Source organism: Mesoplodon bidens (assembly GCF_964165515.1).
Source record: "Mesoplodon bidens genome assembly, chromosome: 19".
Lineage (NCBI taxonomy): Eukaryota > Metazoa > Chordata > Mammalia > Artiodactyla > Ziphiidae > Mesoplodon > Mesoplodon bidens.
In genome coordinates, this window is record NC_138179.1 from 49,714,096 (window position 1) to 49,733,229 (window position 19,134).

General features: G+C 37.4%; 1 protein-coding gene across 6 annotated transcripts in view; it reads left to right on the top strand.

Annotated features, from left to right (window-relative positions):
- Positions 1 to 19,134, top strand: part of GPATCH8 (G-patch domain containing 8) — a 101,817-nt gene that overhangs the window by 31,625 nt on the left and 51,058 nt on the right. For all 6 annotated transcript variants that reach the window (XM_081220640.1, XM_081220643.1, XM_081220641.1 and 3 more), the window contains one exon: positions 1,744 to 1,816. In XM_081220640.1, coding sequence (XP_081076766.1) covers positions 1,744 to 1,816 — 73 coding nt within the window. The remainder of the gene's footprint in view (positions 1 to 1,743; positions 1,817 to 19,134) is intronic.

Genomic DNA, 19,134 nt, shown 5'->3' on the forward strand with positions numbered 1-19,134 from the left:
ATATATACGTTTAAAACAATTGCATGTTTCGGGGCTTCCCTGGTGGCGCAGTGGTTGAGAGTCCGCCTGCCGATGCAGGGGACACGGGTTCGTGCCTCGATCCGGGAGGATCCCACATGCCGTGGAGCGGCTGGGCCCATGATCCATGGCAGCTGAGCCTGCGCGTCCGGAGCCTGTGCTCCGCGGCGGGAGAGGCCCCAGCGGTGAGAGGCCCACGTACCGCAAAAAAAAAACAAAAACAATTGCATGTTTTGTTTTAGAAACAGACTTCTCATTATCATTTGCCACATTTTTGTTTTTTTTTTTAAGTATCCTGATCTTTCTTCCTCTGATCAGTGAAATTCGGCCCAGTTTTCCAGTTGGCATCCTGTCATAAACTTATAGAAGGAAGTTGACCTTTTTTAAATTTTTAAACAGAGCATTGGGGAGGCTTAATCTTCCTTTTGTAACTTACTGTCAGAGAATATAATAGTGAAATAATTTTTTTCTTTCCTTTGTAACTCCGAAGAGCATTTTACCGTTGAATATGGAGCTGGAAGATAAAAAGCAATTTAATATGAGATTTGATTCTAATTCAGAGACTAATTGGTTTAGTTGACTTCATAATTTGATTTCAGGAAATATGAGATTATTTTCAAATGGTGATACCCAATTAATATTATAAATTACATTTTAATGCATATAGAACACTTCATGTTTAAAATTTTTAAATGTTTTCTTTTGAATGAGTAACATCGTTTTATCTGATACAGTGTTAATGGTTATTTTAGCTTTGTCTCTGTACTTCGCAGTATTTGTAAAAAGCAAAGAATTGGACAAAGGTCTGCAGAATTTTCTAAGATCTTGAACCCTTACACAAAAGCTGACATTTAATTGTTGTTTCTGGTGTCTTTTTCATGTGGTTTACATTGAAAGATCTTTTCCACTGTGCTCCTAGGAAGATGAGACATTATGTATATTGGTTTTTTTCCCCTACATGCACTAATGGTTCTTTACTGTTAACTTACTGCTAGGCCTGTTTCATTCTAACATTTTAGTATTTTTGTTAGATTACATGTTGAAATGCATCACTCAGTCTGTGCTTGAGCTCATTTTATTTTTTTCTGTTTAATCAGTTTAATTTCTTATTTTACTAACCTCACTTTTTTCAGTTTAATATTGGCTGCATGCTAGTTAAATATTTATATTTTTATATATATATTAAAAAACCAATCAAGTCTAGCCTGGATTTTGCTCTGATTGTGTTTTCATTTCTAGTGGTGGGGCAGTCTTACACTTACAACTTACTTTGTATCATGAAAGCCTGACACATAAGCAGAATAACTAAACACAATGTAGACTTTCTTTAAAAAACTTATAAAGTGGTGCTGTCTAGGTGGTGGATATGATTGTATAAGTACCTTGATTTTATGCTTTTTAATGTTAGTTTTAAACTTCATAAATGTATTCTTCCCCTTTTCCCCTTCCCTTTTTTCTCCTTTTAAAAGTGTTATGTACAAAAGTTGCCCAGCACACCATCAGAAAGGACCCTTACCCTGTATGTTCTTCCCATATAAAATACTAGCCAGTATTTCTTTTTACATTAATGCCCCCTTTATTGGGCACATTTACCCTATTATTAGCACCTTTTTGCATGCATATATGTAGAATTATCTCTTGTTCATCACCTGTTTAAATATCACTAGGAAGGGAAGAATATATTATTGGAATATTTTTGGTTTGTCTCTCTGTTCTGTCTGTCAGGATAATATTGGACATCGCTTACTCCAGAAACATGGGTGGAAGCTGGGCCAGGGATTGGGAAAATCTCTTCAGGGTAAGTTTTTTAAATATACCAAAAAAAAAAAAAGAAAGAAAGAAAAAGAAAATGTTTCTGATGGCAGATCTTATGCCTGAGTATATCTGTTGTCTTTCTGTAAAAAGTGTTTGGGTTTTCCCACTTGCCTTTTACTCCCTAGAATAGTCTATTTCTCCTATGACTGTATTTTAAATCACTATTAAGCTAATAATTTGCAAGAGTAAGCTGCTGTGTCACGAATACTTTCAGATCAGACATACTGTGTGTGGCTCAACCTGTTTTAAGTTTCTTTTGGTGGAGGTGATGGGTGGGTGAAGTAAATGAAGTACATAGTATTGGAGTGTGCTTTCTTTGTATTATTTAGTGATGTTGTATCATGGCTTCAGTATTATAAAGAAAACCATTCAACAGCAGAGTTTAATTTTTGCCCTCCCAAATTCTCCCTGAAGCTGGTGATTGCCCTGGTTCTTTTTCTGTAATCAGAATCCATGTAGTAGTAGAGAGAAAAATTAACCTATATGAAACATAAGATGGAAGCAGAGGCTTCTTAGGGTTCTCTGAGAGGCTGTTTCTCAAGTTCAGATCAGTCTCTGGGAAATGTATGGCTTAAAGTTTCCACTGCATTTATTTTTTCTTTTAACTATACTAATCATTTGGATAACAGAATACTAACATTTCTGCTTCTGAGTTCTTGCTAGTTGGAAACCAACCAACCAACTCCATTCACTTTTTAGCTCCCTCATATTCAAGGGCTACTGTTTGTTCTTTGCAGATGTGAACAGTACCTCAGAAATGATGGAAATCATTGCACTTCTACTTCTGGTCATGGAGGGTCTTGTTGTATAAAGGGATCTTTGGGGAGAGGGGCGCTACTGTTGACTAATTCTTTGAATTTGGGAAATGAATTTCCACAATTTGAATGGGAAGTCTGATCAGTTCAAATGTGTATATTAAGGGGCACAAGAGGACAGGGCATGAAGCAGGATGTTTCAGTCTTTAAAACCTTTGCTTTTTATATTTTACATCCACAAATTCTATCCAGTGCTAACACAAAGGAAATGCTCAAAAAATATATTTCAAATTAATATTTATTACTAAGCATTCACCTATTCTTTTGGACAGATAGAAAGACTTGATCACCATTAAACTTGTTTTCCAGTGGCGCAAGAACTTATTGCACACGATATAAAGAATACTCTACAGTTGAGAGCAATTAGTATGGCATAGACCATAGATTTTGTAAGAGTCCAGAAGAGAGAAAGGGTAATCGGGACTAAAGTAGAAATGACTTCTTTTTTTTTTTTTTCTTTTTGCGGTATGTGGGCCTCTCACTGCTGTGGCCTCTCCCGTTGCGGAGCACAGGCTCCGGACGCGCAGGCCCAGCGGCCATGGCTCACGGGCCCAGCCGCTCCGCGGCATGTGGGATCCTCCTGGACCGGGGCACGAACCCGTGTCCCCTGCATCGGCAGGCGGACTCCCAACCACTGCGCCACCAGGGAGGCCCTAGAAATGACTTCTTGATAGGATTAGTCCCAGTGGTTTGCATAGTTAAGTGTTGGGTTGAATTGAATGGAGGCGACAGTTCAGAATAAAGTCTGAAGATTGGATTTGATCTTTCCCTACTATTTGAAACCTCTCTTCCTTTTCAGAGATTCCCAGGAGCATTGCTGATTGTTACTCTCTTTGTTCAGGCACACAAGGGAGTAGAACTGGGGGGCATTTCATAGGGGCTAGCAAATCTGTTTGAATCCTAGAATTTTTCATTGTACGCATCAGAGACTTTAAAGTACAACTAGAACCTGCAGAGGGAAAGAGAGTGAGAGACATACAGACAGTGAGTTTAAGAAAGGTGAGGTAAATGGATACTCACCTATTTTTGGGTGATGGAAAATTATTATTATTGTTTCATTTTAAGAACACTTTTGAATTTGGTTCTCTTTAAACTTTGAGCTCCTTGAAAAGAGAAATTAGGTTTTATCCATATTTCACCTTCATCTCTATGGTGATAGGCATGTAATAAGCACTCAATAACTCATAAATCCATCATTTATTTAAAATAACAGGGAAATTTGAAGCCCATCTTTTTTTTTTCTTTTTAATTGTGGCAAAACCCACATAACATAAAATTGCCATCTTAACCATTTTTAAGTGTACAGTTCAGTAGTGTTTACTAAATTCACATTGTTGTGCAAAAACCCACCTGCCTTGAATGGCTAGTACAGTCTTTACCCTTCAAAAAGAATGGGACCTTTTAATTGTCTTGTAAATGGCTCTTTTATTTTTTAGTGTCACATTAAACATTGTGCAGGCATTGTGCTGGTTTCTCTTACATAGCTCTTTCTATAATACCCACATGATTTGACCTAGAATATAGCCACATTTATGGTATATTGAGGTAATTCATGACTGATTTTTTTCATTGTACCAAACCTTTTCTATAAATAACCACTGAAGAAAGCCCTGTTGCTCCACTGAAAATCATGCCTCCTTACTATTGTATAGAGCAGTCACTGCAAATCATTTCTAGGCTCATGGCTTTGTAAGTTCTTTGCATTTAGTCGTTTATTGTCAACCTTTAGTTCCTTTTATTTGATTTTAAGGCTTTAACATTTTTAACATGCAACCATCCACTAAATTTAAACCTGATCTTTTTAGGATTTTTTTGTTGATGTTTAAAAATTATTTCAACCCATGCAAGATTTTCACAAAGGGTGCCAGTCCCTGGGGCTACAGTGTGTATAACTTGTCACTGGATAGGTTGGAGAATAGGGCATGCCAACTCTGAAGGAAAATTATCTGTGGTACAACAGAAAATTAAACTTTGTAAAGTGGGTTTAATTTTGTTCTTGAATTTCCCTTATTATTCACCTTTTGCTCTCCCCTAGTATTTATTAAAATATTTCAAAAGTTAAAAAAAATAGGAACTTTTGTGTGTGGCAGGTAAGTGATTATTAGTGTTAAAAAAACAAAAGACCTGTAGAAAAGATACGTTGACAAGATGTCTGAAGGAAACAACATTAAGAAAAGCCTGGGCTTCCCTGGTAGCGCAGTGGTTGAGAGTCCGCCTGCCGATGCAGGGGACACGGGTTCGTGCCCCGGACCGGGAAGATCCCACATGCCGCGGAGCGGCTGGGCCCGTGATCCATGGCCGCTGAGCGTGCGCATCCGGAGCCTGTGCTCCACAACGGGAAAGGCCACAACAGTGAGAGGCCTGTGTACCGCAAAAAAAAAAAAAAAAAAAAGGCCTGTTGATGAGAATTGTTATGGACAATTTTTTATTAGAGGCAGAGGATGTGTTTAATTTGGAATAAAGCAACAGCAAATGATAGTTGTATTTTGTGGCTGTTGAGCTGGATTTGATTCTTGAAATTGTTTTATAACCTTCCGGCAGCTTTGAAATGGAATGGAATGTAGCTCAGAATCTTTATTTTGCCATGAAATAGGTAAGTAGGTGTAGCCCAGAAGTGGTGCCTGAACTTCCTTTGTTATATTGTCTAAGCCGTTTGATGATTTGGCTGATTTTTTTGGTCACAAAGAAAAGTTTAGCACCTGAGAAAAATGAATGAGGTGTGGTATTATTTCATATTTCACGCTGTCTAGAGGGTTCAGTCAGTAACAGACAACCAGCATTTACTGAGCTAATAACCTATTCTAGTTATACCAGTTGTAAATAGCATAAGCCATGGGCAAAGTAGATAAGACATCGTTCCTGCTCTTCAGGCTTATTTTCCAGTCCCCCAAGTCTTGCTTTTTAAACTTACTGTACACCTTTGAAGGTTTTTTAAGGCCAGGGGCCATGTTTTATATTTTTTAGTATGTGATCAATTGAATATTTAATTGACAAATTGCTTCAAGTTCCTTGAGAGTAGGGATTCTCTTTTATTTTTGTTTAAAAGTACTTGGTGTAGGGTATGAGGCAGTGTGAGCAGCATTTGGAAACGTAAGATTTAGGTTAGAGTTTGGCTCTGCCACTTACTTTAAGGGACAAGTTGCCATAACTGAATTATTTTTCTCAGCAATAAATGGGATTAAAATCTCTACCTCTGTTCTCACAGAGTGATTATGAGGATAAAGTAAATTAAGTGAAGTCACTTTACACAAACTGTAAAACACTATATAAAGGCTACTTGTTATTAACACCTCTGATGTATAGTGTATATTTAGATATTTTAACTGAATTTGAGATAATCCATCTTTAGGTCTTTATCAAAAACCTAAATATAATAAAAATCATAAATAGAGAAGCCTCTGTCTTGCTACTCTCTATTTCCCAGAATTTGTAACAGTAGTAGTTTAATATGATATACTAGATATCTGACTCCCAGATCTGTGCTTTTAATGCTGTATATGTTGTAGGGTCCTAAGCCCCTAATTTTGGTGTTTGTTTCAGTAATTCTGAGCTCTTAGTTAGAACATCTGAAAGAGCCTCAGTCACTGAGCAGTGGTGTTGGGACAACTGGATAGCAACCCAGAAAAAAGAAGTTGGATCCCCACTGTCATACCTTACCCAAAAATATATTCCAGATGAATAAAATATTTAAATGTAAAAAATGAAATCATGAAATCATTAAGATGAACAATGGGATAATTATTATTTTAAAAATAATCTTAGAATGAGGAAAACTTTTCTAAGTTAAACTCCAAACCCAGAAGACATTAAAAAAAGGATAAGGCTTCCCTGGTGGTGCAGTGGTTGAGAGTCCACCTGCTGATGCAGGGGACACGGGTTCGTGCCCCGGTCCGGGAAGATCCCACATGCCACGGAGCTGCTGGGCCCGTGAGCCATGGCCGCTGAGCCTGCGCGTCTGGAGCCTGTGCTCCGCAACAGGAGAGGCCACAACAGTGAGAAGCCCATGTACCGCAAAAAAAAGGGGGGGGGGAATAAATTTGACTGTATTTCATCATAAATAAGGTAAAAAAACAGAACAACAAGAAAAAAACAAACTGGGGGAAGTATCTGTAATATTTCATTACAGACAAAGGACAGATTTCCTTATGTATTTATTATCATCAGTTTGTAAAAGACTTATAACCTAAATAGAAAGGGAGAAATGATATGAGCACTGTTTACAGAAAAGTAATGCAAATGACCTTTAGGTGTTTGAAAATATTCTCAATCCTTTTCATATTAGAGATAATGCATATTAAACTGTGAGATATCATTTTTCACTTGTTGGCTTGGAAAAGGCTTAAAAAAAAGATTAGCCTGGTCAGATTTTGGAGAAAAGGTTCTTACATTATAGCCAGTGAGACTATAAACTGATAAAACCACTGTGGAGAACAATTTGAATTACTTAAAGATTAAAATACATGTATCCTTAGATCCAGTAATTCTGTTTCTATCTGTCTATCTATCTTTAACTTATTCATGAAATGCACAAAATAATGTATGATTGAAGTTATTCATTATATCACTGTAATAGATTGGAAATAGTCTACCATATTTCCTTGATTCTAAGACAGTTTTTCATATTTTAATAAAGATAAAATCAGATACACCTTATTAATGGCATTATAGTTATAATTGGCAGCTTTTTAAATTTCTTTCTTAGTGGCACATAAAACTGTTTTACGGTTAATGGCATTTAAATTTTTTAAATTAATTTATTTATTTTTGGCTGCATTGGGTCTTCGCTGCTGCGCGCGGGCTTTCTCTAGTTGTGGCGAGTGGGGGCTATTCTGTGTTGCGGTGCGCGGGCTTCTCATCGCGGTGGCTTCTCTTGTTGCGGAGCATGGGCTCTAGGCACATGGGCTTCAGTAGTTGTTGTGCGTGGGCTCAGTAGTTGTGGCTCACGGGCTCTAGAGCACAGGCTTAGTAGTTGTGGCACACGAGTCCAGTTGCGTAGCGGCATGTAGGATCTTCCCAGACCAGGGCTCGAACCCATGTCCCCTGCACTGGTAGGTGGATTCTTAACCACTGCGCCACCAGGGGAGCCCTAATGGCATTTTAGATTTGAAGAAATAGGATACTAAAATGGGTAAAGGGAAACCATGCAGCTTTAATACTCAATATGTATAGAACAATTTCCAAGATACATTAAGTAAAGAAGCAAGGTGCAGAATAGTGTGTATTATAGTAAACTACCACTTGTGTTAAATGATATATATCATATACATGTATACGTGGGCAGATAGATATATACCTCCTGCTTAAAAATCACTATTTTGTTCCTGAAAATCAGACCTTCTGTATGAAAACCCTATTTGGGAACCTATTTACCATTATTTTAAATGGCTTACACATCAACCCAACCCCTAACCAATTTCTAAAACATAGCTGGCTGTTTTAGAAAATTAAGGTATAAAATACTTAAACGTTTCTTCCTGATTACCAAATAATTACTATGGTTGTTAACAGTTGCTTTCTATGTAGTAACATGTCCATACCTTTTGTTGATACTTAAGCAGCTTTCCCAAAGTCCTACAAGTTGTATGTGGATGTATCTCCAGATTTCTCACTTGTCTTTTCCTTAAAATGTTGAATTAGATTTTTGAGATTGAAAGATAAAAATTTTACTGTATGAAACCATTGGCTGGAAAATGTTGTGTCAAGAAAGATGAACTGAGGCATTTCACTGTGAAATATTAAAAGGGTACATTCTGTGGGGTCTGCCTATATATTTATTTTTTATTTGCTTGACTATGCAGAAAAAAATCTTTGTTAAGGCAGCCTGTTAAGGCAGCCTGTGAAGGGAAAGTGGGTTGCTTTTTACTGTATTCTTTTAAAATTTGATATGATATACTTGTATTACTATTAAAAATATGGAAAATAATTATTTTGAAAAAGACTTAGAATAGGCAGAATCAAAGCAGAGTAGAGTTGGTTTCTTTGGTTTTATGTACGTGTCCCTACTCCCACTCTAGTTTCAGTTGGCGAACAAATGGTTAATATAGTTGGGTAAACCCTGCATTAGCTAAGCCCCAGCAGTGCTTCTACTACATTTTATGGCTGCCGAAAAACTAGATTTGAATTCAATGCAATAGAAATATGTGGTGTTACAATTTAGACTTTATTGTTAAATTAGAACGTTGATCTTTAAAAACCTAACTTCCTAAGAAAAGTCATTCTTTGGCTGAGGAGAAAATAGCTTTCCTTTAATATTTTGATGACATAGATAAATTTTCTGGATAGGGTCTTTGTAAAAGCTGAGTTGTCCTTCTACCTTAGTTTCCCTTTGAAATTTGTTTTTCTTTGGGAAAAGGAAATAGCACCTAACTCAGTGTGTATTAGGTGCTAAATCTAGAATCTAAACATTCTGCATGTCCTACTTAATGAAATACATATTAGTATGCTCATTTTATAACTGAAGAAATCGTTTTGGAAAGGTCATACAACTACTGAGTCTCTGCCATTCCGGTATAAGCCTGACTTTGAAATCGCTGTTTCTGTTGGGTTTGCCAGAAGGTTCGTTCATTTTTTTCTGTACGATGTGGCTCTAGTCGTGCTGTTGTCTTTAACCTCGTCTGACACAGTTTTGTTAGATCGTATTGTGACAGCTGTCGCATCAGCGTGCGTTTAAGAAAAGACCCACCGAAATTGGTGAGTGTTTGTGTAGCCATTTTAATATTGAAGATGGGGAAAAAGCAACATTTTCGGCATATTATGCTTTATTATTTCAAGAAAAGTAGAAATGCAACTGAAACGCAAAAAAAGATCTGTGCAGTGTGTGGAGAAGGTGCTGTGACTGATCAAACATGTCAGAAGTGGTTTGCGAAGTTTCGTGCTGGAGATTTCTCACTGGACGATGCTCCATGGTCGGGTAGACCAGTTGAAGTTGATACCGATCAAATCGAGACATTAATTGAGAACAACCAACATTATACCATGCTGGAGATAGCCAACGTACTCAAAATATCCACATCAAGCATTGAAAATCATTTGCAGCAGCTTGGTTATGTTAATAGCTTTGATGTTTGGGTTCCACATAAGTTGAGTGAAAAAAACGTTATTGACCATATTTCCACATGCGATTCTCCACTGAAACGTAACGAAAATGTACCGTTTTTAAAACAAACTCTGACGGGCGATGAAAAGTGGATACTGTACAATAATGTGGAATGGAAGAGATCGTGGGGCAAGGGAAATGAACCACCACGAACCACACCATAGGCCGGTCTTCATCCAGAGAAGGTGATGTTGTGTATATGGTGGGATTGGAAGGGAGTCCTGTATTATGAGCTCTTTCCGCAAAACCACACAATTAATTCCAGCAACTACTGCTCCCAGTTAAACCAACTGAAAGTAGCACTCAACGAAAAGTGTCCAGCATTGGTCAACAGAAAACTCATCATCTTCCATCAGGATAACACAAGACTGCATATTTCTTTCATGACCAGGCAAAAACTGTTACAGCTTGGCTGGGAAGTTCTGATTCATCTGCCGTATTCACCAGACATTGCACCTTTGGATTTCCATTTATTTTGGTCTTTACACAATTCTCTTAATGGAAAAAAATTGATTTCCCTGGAAAACTGTAAAAGACACCTGGAACAGTTCTTTGCTTAAAAAGATAAGACGTTTTGGGAAGGGCTTCCCTGGTGGTGCAGTGGTTGGGAATCCGCCTGCCTGTGCGGGGGACACGGGTTCGGGCCCTGGTCTGGGGAGATCCCACGTGCAGCGGAGTGGCTGGGCCCGTGCGCCGCGGCTACTGAGCCTGCACTCTGGAGCCCGTGACCCACAGCTACTGAGCCGCGTGCCACAACTGCTGAAGACCGCAAGCTTAGAGCCTGTGCACTGCAACGAGGAGTGGCCCCTGTGCTCGCCACAGCTAGAGAGAGCCCGTGTGCAGCGGTGGAGACCCAATGCAGCCGAAGATAAATAAAAAAATAATTAATTAAAAAAATTTTTTGGGACAATGGAATTATGAAGTTGCCTGGAAAATGGCAGAAGGTAGTGGAACAAAAGGGTGAATACGTTGTTCAATATAGTTCTTGGTGAAAATGAAAAATTTGTCTTTTATTTTTACTTTAAAACCCAAGGAACTTTTTGGCCAACCCAATACATTTATATCTTTTCCCTTCTCAGAAAAAGCTGATAACTGAAAATAAGAGTAGGTTTGAGGGGGACAGCAGACATGTAGTTCCCCCAAATCAAAAGAGTATGGATTGTCAGAAAGGCTTAGTTATACTTGTTGCTGGTCTAGCTGAAGGAACCTGTAGCTGTAATGGCCTCTGTTCCCTGCTACTTAAATGAGCTATGCAGTCTTTACACATTGCCAAAGGTAAGCATAATTTTAATAATTCATGTATCAAATTCAGTAAGATACAGATTCTATACAACCTCTGACTATCTTAATGGAATTTAGTTAATATAAACAAAAGAGATGCACCCAGTTAGTAAACAAAATTAGTCAGAATTGTCAGTCTTTAGTAAGAAGTCTAGGTTTTAGGGCTAGACTAGAAAGGAAAAGGGATTGGGGGAGTCGAGGAGGGGAAATGGTGAATTCAGATGCCATATAGGCTACTTGTTTCTCAGTATAGGGATCGTCACATTTAAAGACAGACGTTAACGGGCTTCCCTGGTGGCGCAGTGGTTGAGAGTCGCCTGCCGATGCAGGGGACACGGGTTCGTGCCCCGGTCCGGAAAGATCCCACATGCCGTGGAGCTGCTGGGCCCGTGAGCCATGGCTGCTGGACCTGCGCGTCCGGAGCCTGTTCTCCGCTGGACCTGCGCGTCCGGAGCCTGTGCTCCGCAACGGGAGAGGCCACAACAGTGAGAGGCCTGCGTACTGCAAAAAAAGAAAAAAAAAAAAGACATTAACTATATGTTAAGATGTTATTTAATCAGAAGACATTAAATATATGTTAAGTTCATAGCAAAATAACCAGAAAGGAAGTAGCAAATTTTACTAATGAAGATTTAGAACAGGTAAGTATAAAAGGCTATTTTATCATTCTAGTACTTTTTTTCTAAGAAAAGAGTGAACTAGTTAATAGAAGCAGTTTGCACAGTATCAAGGTAGATTACTTTAAAAGAGGCAATCGCTGGTGAAGAATTACATGGAATTAGTTGCACTTTTATTAAATACTGTGTTCAAGAGACCGTAATAAGGAATATACATGACATTATAAGATACCGCCCTTACTCTCAAAGAGTTTACCATTTATTTTAGGAGATAAGTGGAAGAAAGCTGAAGAATAAATTCTGTAAGGATGAATGACTAGGGAAGACTTCGCAATGAAGTCTTGAGGAGGGAGGAATAGGTATTACCGAAGAAAGGAGATACTGATGTATACACAGTGATTACGGTTGGCAAAGAGTAGGCCTGGCTGGCTGGAGCAGAGAATGCCCATAGGGCGGTGCATTTCATACATTTTAAAAGCAGAAGAACCTCTCAAGTTACATATTTTTTAAATGTCGAACCTTAATGTATAAAAGAGAGGGGGGGAAAAAACCACAATTATTTGTTTGAAGCAGGGTTCTAGGTCTCCAGGAGCAGTCTGGAGACCATAACTAGAAGGCAGTAATGGGAAGTTGGTTCAAATAGGCACAAATCTAATATTACTGAGTGTTTCTGTCCTAGGCACTTAACAGATATCTCATTTAATTCTTAAAGCAAGTCTATGAGATAATTATTGTTATTCTCATTTTGCAGAGGAAGAAACTGAGGCTTAGAGAAGTTGAGCAAATTGCTCAAGAATAAGCTACCAGTAAACGACAGTATCAAAATACAAACGTTGGTCTTTCTGACTCCAAAACCCATGCTCCTAACTACCACACTGAATGTGGAAGACTTTAATGCTGCTCCAATTTGGAACTTTATTTTGTAAGCCAAAGGCAGTTTTTGATCAGAAGAGAGGTATAGAGTTTTATAGCAAGAAGAAATATTAAAGCTAATTTAGTCTGAAATTCATTTTACAGATGAAGAAATTTAGGTTTAGGGTTCCAAAGTGCTGAAACCCAGTCCCCAATTCTCTGATTTGTGATCTATTGTTCTTTCCATTATAGCAATGAGGACATTGGTGGTAGAAGTTAAATACTGGTCTAGCCAAAGTATGTCTGAAGATGAAGATGTAAAACCATTTAGAAAGCTGTCTAGGTATGAGTGATAGCAATGGAACTGGAAAGGAAAGTATAGTTATGAAGGATGATAAAACAAGTCAACTACGAAGCATAATGTACAGTCAATTCATGCATGTGTCTTACTAGCAAGCCTTTGTTCACTGGGTTTAGTGTTAATCCTTTATAATAGCTAGCATTTATTAAGTGTTTACAGAGTGCTTGCACATGTACAGTCTAATTTAAATCCTCTCTGCGGTAGGTATTCCTGCTTTACAGATGAGGAAATTGACATTCTAAGGAATACTTTGCCCAGGATCTTACAGCATAAGTGGTAGAATCATGTTGCCAAAACCTATGCTTTTAATCAGTATGCTATCTATAATGTACTTCAGTGCTGTGTGGTGGGTTACTTCTGTCTCCTGGAGAAATGTGATGGTGGTGAGAAATAAAGTACTGCAGAATTGAAATATACAATAGTTATTCTGGCTGAAAAAATTGGAGATAGCTTTGAATGTGATATTTTTTCTTAGGACACTTGAAGTGGTCATATATGTTTATGATAAATATAAATTTGTATAAATTTGCTAGAAACTTGAGGCTAGGTTGAGTGGTAAGAACCTTGGCCACATTTTTAAGGATGGTTGGTAATTGATCTCCAGGGGAAAAGAAAATACTGTAATTTCTGTCTCATACTATAATTTCCTCATTTATTTTTTCTTATACTTTATATTTCTCTCCTGTGGCATTTTAAATATTCTACCTTGTATAATTTGTGTTTATGTATCTCTTAACTCTCATTAGACTATAAACTCCTAAATGATAATAATTGCTAGGCATTTATGTATTCTCTGTTGCTTTTCCTATGTTTTTTATTCTGCACACAGTTATTGAATCTTTAGAATGTGCAGGTCTGTAGTAAGTCTTAAAGACTTACTTTAAGAGCCCGCCTGCCGATGCAGGGGACATGGGTTCATGCCCTGGTCCGGGAAGATCCCACATGCCGCGGAGCGGCTGGGCCCATGAGCCATGGCCACTGAGCCTGCGCGTCCGGAGCCTGTGCTCCGCAACAGGAGAGGCCACAACAGTGAGAGGCCTGCGTACCACAAAAAGAAAAAAAAGAGTTGAAGAATGAATAAGATATAGCCTCTGCCCTCCAGAGGCTCATGTCTAATATAGACACGAATGTAACAAATAAATGTAATGCAATGCAGTATAATATCATAATTGTGAAGTTAAAGGTACAGTGGGGGCTTAATAGAGAATTGAACAACCTAACTTAGAATTTCAACTTATTTCTTGAATGATTTAACAAGTGAAAAATCTCATATTGTGCGAATAAGGAAGCAAACAACTATATCAATATTTGCCCAACTATACTTGTTAGTTGATACATGGAATCTCCACATTCTTCCATAAGAAACACTGGTATTTAAAAGTAGGACCAAATGTAAACATGATAAGAACACAAAGTTAAAAGTATGTTTTCTGAGAAATATATTTTAATAAAGAAAAAAACTAAAAATTGTTTATTAAAAATGGCTACCAAAATTTGAAGTAATGGGATTGTACATTTAGAAAAGGGAAAAAATAATATCATCTTTCATTTATAAATGTGGTTTATTAGTTTTAAATTCAATCTTTTCTCTCTCAGTCTTTCCAAACCTGTGAAGTAGATAGCTACCAAATGAGAGTTACAGAGAAAATCGAGTGGGAGCTCAGAAGGAAGGAACAAAGGACAGTCTCAGGAGTAGGAATTGCAAACTCTGATGCCTGCTGGGGCCAGGTGGTACCATACGCAATTGAAGCCCACTGAGTGTGAGACAGTAGGAAGTGGTGTGCGTTGTGCCACGTCTAGAGAGGAGTAACTGCCACTCAGCTAGCTCATGCTCATTGTTACCGTGTACGAGTAGAGTCTCCGGTATTGCCAGACCTGAATTGTTTAAACAAGAAACCAGAAATCCAGATATTTTGGTGACATTTACTAATTGATAAACGTTGGCTCAAAGTTTAAAATAATCGGAGATAAACAAAACATGTTCCCATATTTGGGAACAAGGCCCATATTTGATTCACAGGTTACCACTTTATGACCTCATTTGAAATTTGACCTGGGTTTAAATTCAAGCTCTGCAACCAGTAAGTGGTGTGACCTTGTTATAACCTCAGTATACCCAAATTTTTCAAAGATTTGGGAGTTGTTTGGGGAAATTAAACATGATGGTATATAAGTTTTATACCTGTATCCTATCTCATTTTCCTCTCTAATACATGGAGTGGAGATAATGCCACTTAATAGATTGAGAAACTTAAGTGTTTATCCATAGTCAAACTTCTGAGGATAGTAGCTATGTTTATAAGTCTTCTGACCTCTACTCCAATACTTTTTCCATTAGACTTATGATTCTCAAGCTTTAGTGTGTAGCAGAATCACCTTGGGTGCTTGTTAAAAATGTAGGTTCCTAGGACTTCCCTGGTGGCTCAGTGGTTAAGAATCCGCCTGCCAGTGCAGGGGACATGGGTTCGATCCCTGATGTGGGAAGATCCCACATGCCGTGGAGCAATGAAGCCCGTGTGCGATAACTACTGAACCTGCGCTCTAGAGCCCGCAAGCCACAACTGCTGAGCTTGTGTGCCCTAGAGTCTGCATTCCACAACTACTGAGGCTATGTGCTGCAACTACTGAAGCCTGTGTGCCTAGAGCCCATGCTCCGCAACAAGAGAAGCCACCGCAAATGAGAAGCCCGCGCACTGCAACGAGGAGTAGTACCCGCTTGCTGCAACTAGAGAAAGCCTGCGTGCAGCAACGAAGGCCCAACACAGCCCACCCCAAAATATATATATATATATTAAAATATATATATATATATATATATATATATATATATATATATATTTTTTTTTTTTTTGGTAAATGTGGATTCCCAACCAGCACAACTCAGCAGGTCTGGGGTGGGGTTCAGGAAGTAATATTTTAAACAAGCTCCCTAAATAATTTGCTTTGGACCATATGAATAAAATAAGCTTCTAAGAATGTTACCTTGACTGTAGTAAGTAGGGTAGACAGTTGGTTCTTTTGCTCATACAAAATATATTAGTAATTTTTAGTCTGAATTAGTATAATGCTATTTATTTTTCGTATAGTCTTATCTTAGCCTGATTTACACTGTTTCCTACATTATTACTTATGGACTTCTTGCCCTAGGTTAATTTGCATGATTAAAATGAAATTGGTTTGTGTGGAAACTGGTTTCTTACTTTGGCAAGAAAGTGGAGTGTCCAAGAAACTTTTAAAATTAGAAATACAGAGTATAGAGTGACAGTGATTTCATTGTAATTAGAGTAGTCCAATCAGGTGGAAATAGTTGAAAATATAAACTTTCACTGGTTAAACCAATATTTGATAAGTAGGAGCTAAGAGGAGACAAAAATGCCCTCAAAGTTGTATGGAATCATAGACTTTAGAACTGGAAAAGAAAATTTCTGTGGATGACCTAGGATCTCTGGGTTTTTTAGCAGAGACTTCAGAGGAAATAAGGAGGATTTTTGAGTAATTTCAATCTACTTGACTTTCTGAATTTACTCCTACATTCCACGTGGACTTCATCTGTTACAAATTTGACATACTATGGATTAATAACTTGCTGTTCAGTACACATACATAGGTGCTATTGTCTTCCTCCAGATGACAGTAATAGTAAAATAGTAAGCATTTTAATTTATTCTGTTTTGCTTAGGCTTAATTAATTTTCTTAGACGATTTGTAGTATATGTTTAATTTGGAGAAGGTCTTGCTAAAGTATGCTTCATTCTTTTGGCTTGGATTTAACATTTGTATAACCTTGCTTTTCAAACTCAGTGGTCACTCTTTTGTTAATGGAATGATAACATGGGAAGGATTTGAGGGGTAATACTTTGGTAATAATTTTCTCCATCTGTAAATAGGGTTGTTTCATTATCACCAAATTGTAGGTAGAACATTAAAATTTATCACAGCTTCTTAGAGTGTCTTTAATTTTAAGGTACTTATTGCCAGTTTTGGAAATGAAAGAACAAATTGATTTTTTAATTTTCTGAGGCCTTAAGAAGATGACAGTGTTAAGAGTTCAACAGCATCCTATATAGTGATTTATAGTGAAACGTTAGGGTTTACAAAGCGTCTTCTGTTTGTTGTTTCTTTTGATCTACATGCCAGTCCTGAAAGTGAGGATAATATCTCCATTTTACAGGAGAGGCTGCTGAGACTCATGTGCTGATTGTCAAAAGTCACACAAGTGTTTAGAAATTCTCTTATTGGAGAACTGAGTTTTTGTAGCCAGCGTTTTTAGGGACTCCCTAGAAAAATATAGAAAGAAAATAATTAAAGATGAGTTGAGGAGGGGGTTGATGTGTAGAGTAAAGGAAGAGCAATCTAAATGAAGCTGGAAGGTCTTTTGGGGTTATAGAGTGATCCTGGAATATTAAGAAATTCTCAATGTAGTTAATGGAAGTACTTAACCAATAGTAAGAGGATACAACTCTAAGAAGGCATTGGATTGTTGGATTATTACAATACCATAGGACTGGCTACTACCTACATAACTCCCCAAAATATTTTCTACTCTTCAAACTTAAGAATTGAAGTGAACCTTAGAGACCATTAAGTCTAACTCCTTAAACATTTGGTGCCTGCTGCTTCTTGTCTGCTAATGAGTGATGATAGATAAAAGAAACTGAACAAGGTTGTAATGAATAGTAATGCAAAACTCAACTATTTCTTTATATTAGCTTTTATATATATATATATATATATATATATATATATATATATATTTTTTTTTTTTTTTTGCAGTACGCGGGCCTCTCACTGTTGTGGTCTCTCCCGTTGCGGAGCACAGGCTCTGGACGCGCAGGCTCAGCGGCCATGGCTCACGGGCCCAGCCGCTCCACGGCATGTGGGATCTTCCCGGACCGGGGCACGAACCCGTGTCCCCTGCATCGGCAGGCAGACTCTCAACCACTGCGCCACCAGGGAAGCCCTAGCTTATATATTTTTTGAGATATGGAGACCTGTATAATATAGCATATATCTTCTGTTTGATAAAATAATTCCTTGATTACAAGACAGTTAAATCATCAGTATCTTGTGGCATCAAGCAGAAAGCACTGTGATGACTAAATATTTATTTATACCTGAACAAGGTGAGACCCACTATGAACATGTTCATTCTCTTGGGTCAACAAATGCTTTTTAATTTGTTATATCAAATTATGTCCCAGATACTGTGTCAGTTATTCAGGATATAAACATAAGTAAAACTCAGGGCACAAAAGTGTTCCCCCATTTTTAAAAAACTAAGGACCTAAAATTGTTTTGCCTTCTCCCCCTATGCCTCATATTTTAGATTATTTTACCCTGAAATTTATTTACTAAATTGGTTTTCTCATTTAAAAAATAAATTGATTTTATCTTACCAAATGGTTAGCATGAAGCAGGCAGTGTTCAGTGAGTTGATGTGATTTAAGATAAATTTGGAGTGAAAGTATGATTTCCTTTAGGTGACTTTTTTTTTTTTTTTTTAAATTTATGGTAACTCAGGCATTCCCTTTATTACCTCTCCTGAGGGCTTGAGTATCTCATGTCACACCTGAATGAGATATCTTTTCCAGGCTTAACATTCTGATTCTAACACTTTATTTTAATTTATAATTTATTTTGCCCCTTCTCTGTCCCTGTTTATTAATATATTAGATTATATGATTAAAATTGAACTATTTTATCCTAGAAGGCAGCTCTGATACTTTGGGAAGATGGAAGGATCTTTTGGTCACAGTTAAACTTCTGTGCTCTTAAAAAAACACCTGTGTTTGAAAATCAAAATTACCTGGTTGTTGTATAGATCATTAAACAGGCTGTGACAAGAATATAGTTATTTTTTGTAGTGCTAGAGAATTTGGATTCTGTTTTGAGTAGGAAGCCTTTAAAAAAAAAAAAACCTTAGAAACTCTATAGGGAATAATTAATATGCTTGATGTTTCCTAAGGAAAAAATATCTAAATGATGCTGAAAGTAATCAGTGTTCTTATGCTACTGAAGTAGATTTTGGAAGTAGATTTTGTGACTTTCTCTGATGGCTTTTTAAAAAAAATTTTTATTGAAGTATAGTTGCTTTACAATATGTTATTTTTGATGTCATTTATATTTACTTCTGCTTTATTGGGATCAGTCTTTAAAAACAGTTTTAGACATCTTTAAAAGACAACATTAGACATTTAAAAACTTTTTGAACCATATATGCATTGGCTCCACAAGTGTTCTTCCCGCCGCCCCCCATGCCAGAAGTTTATATTGGTAAGA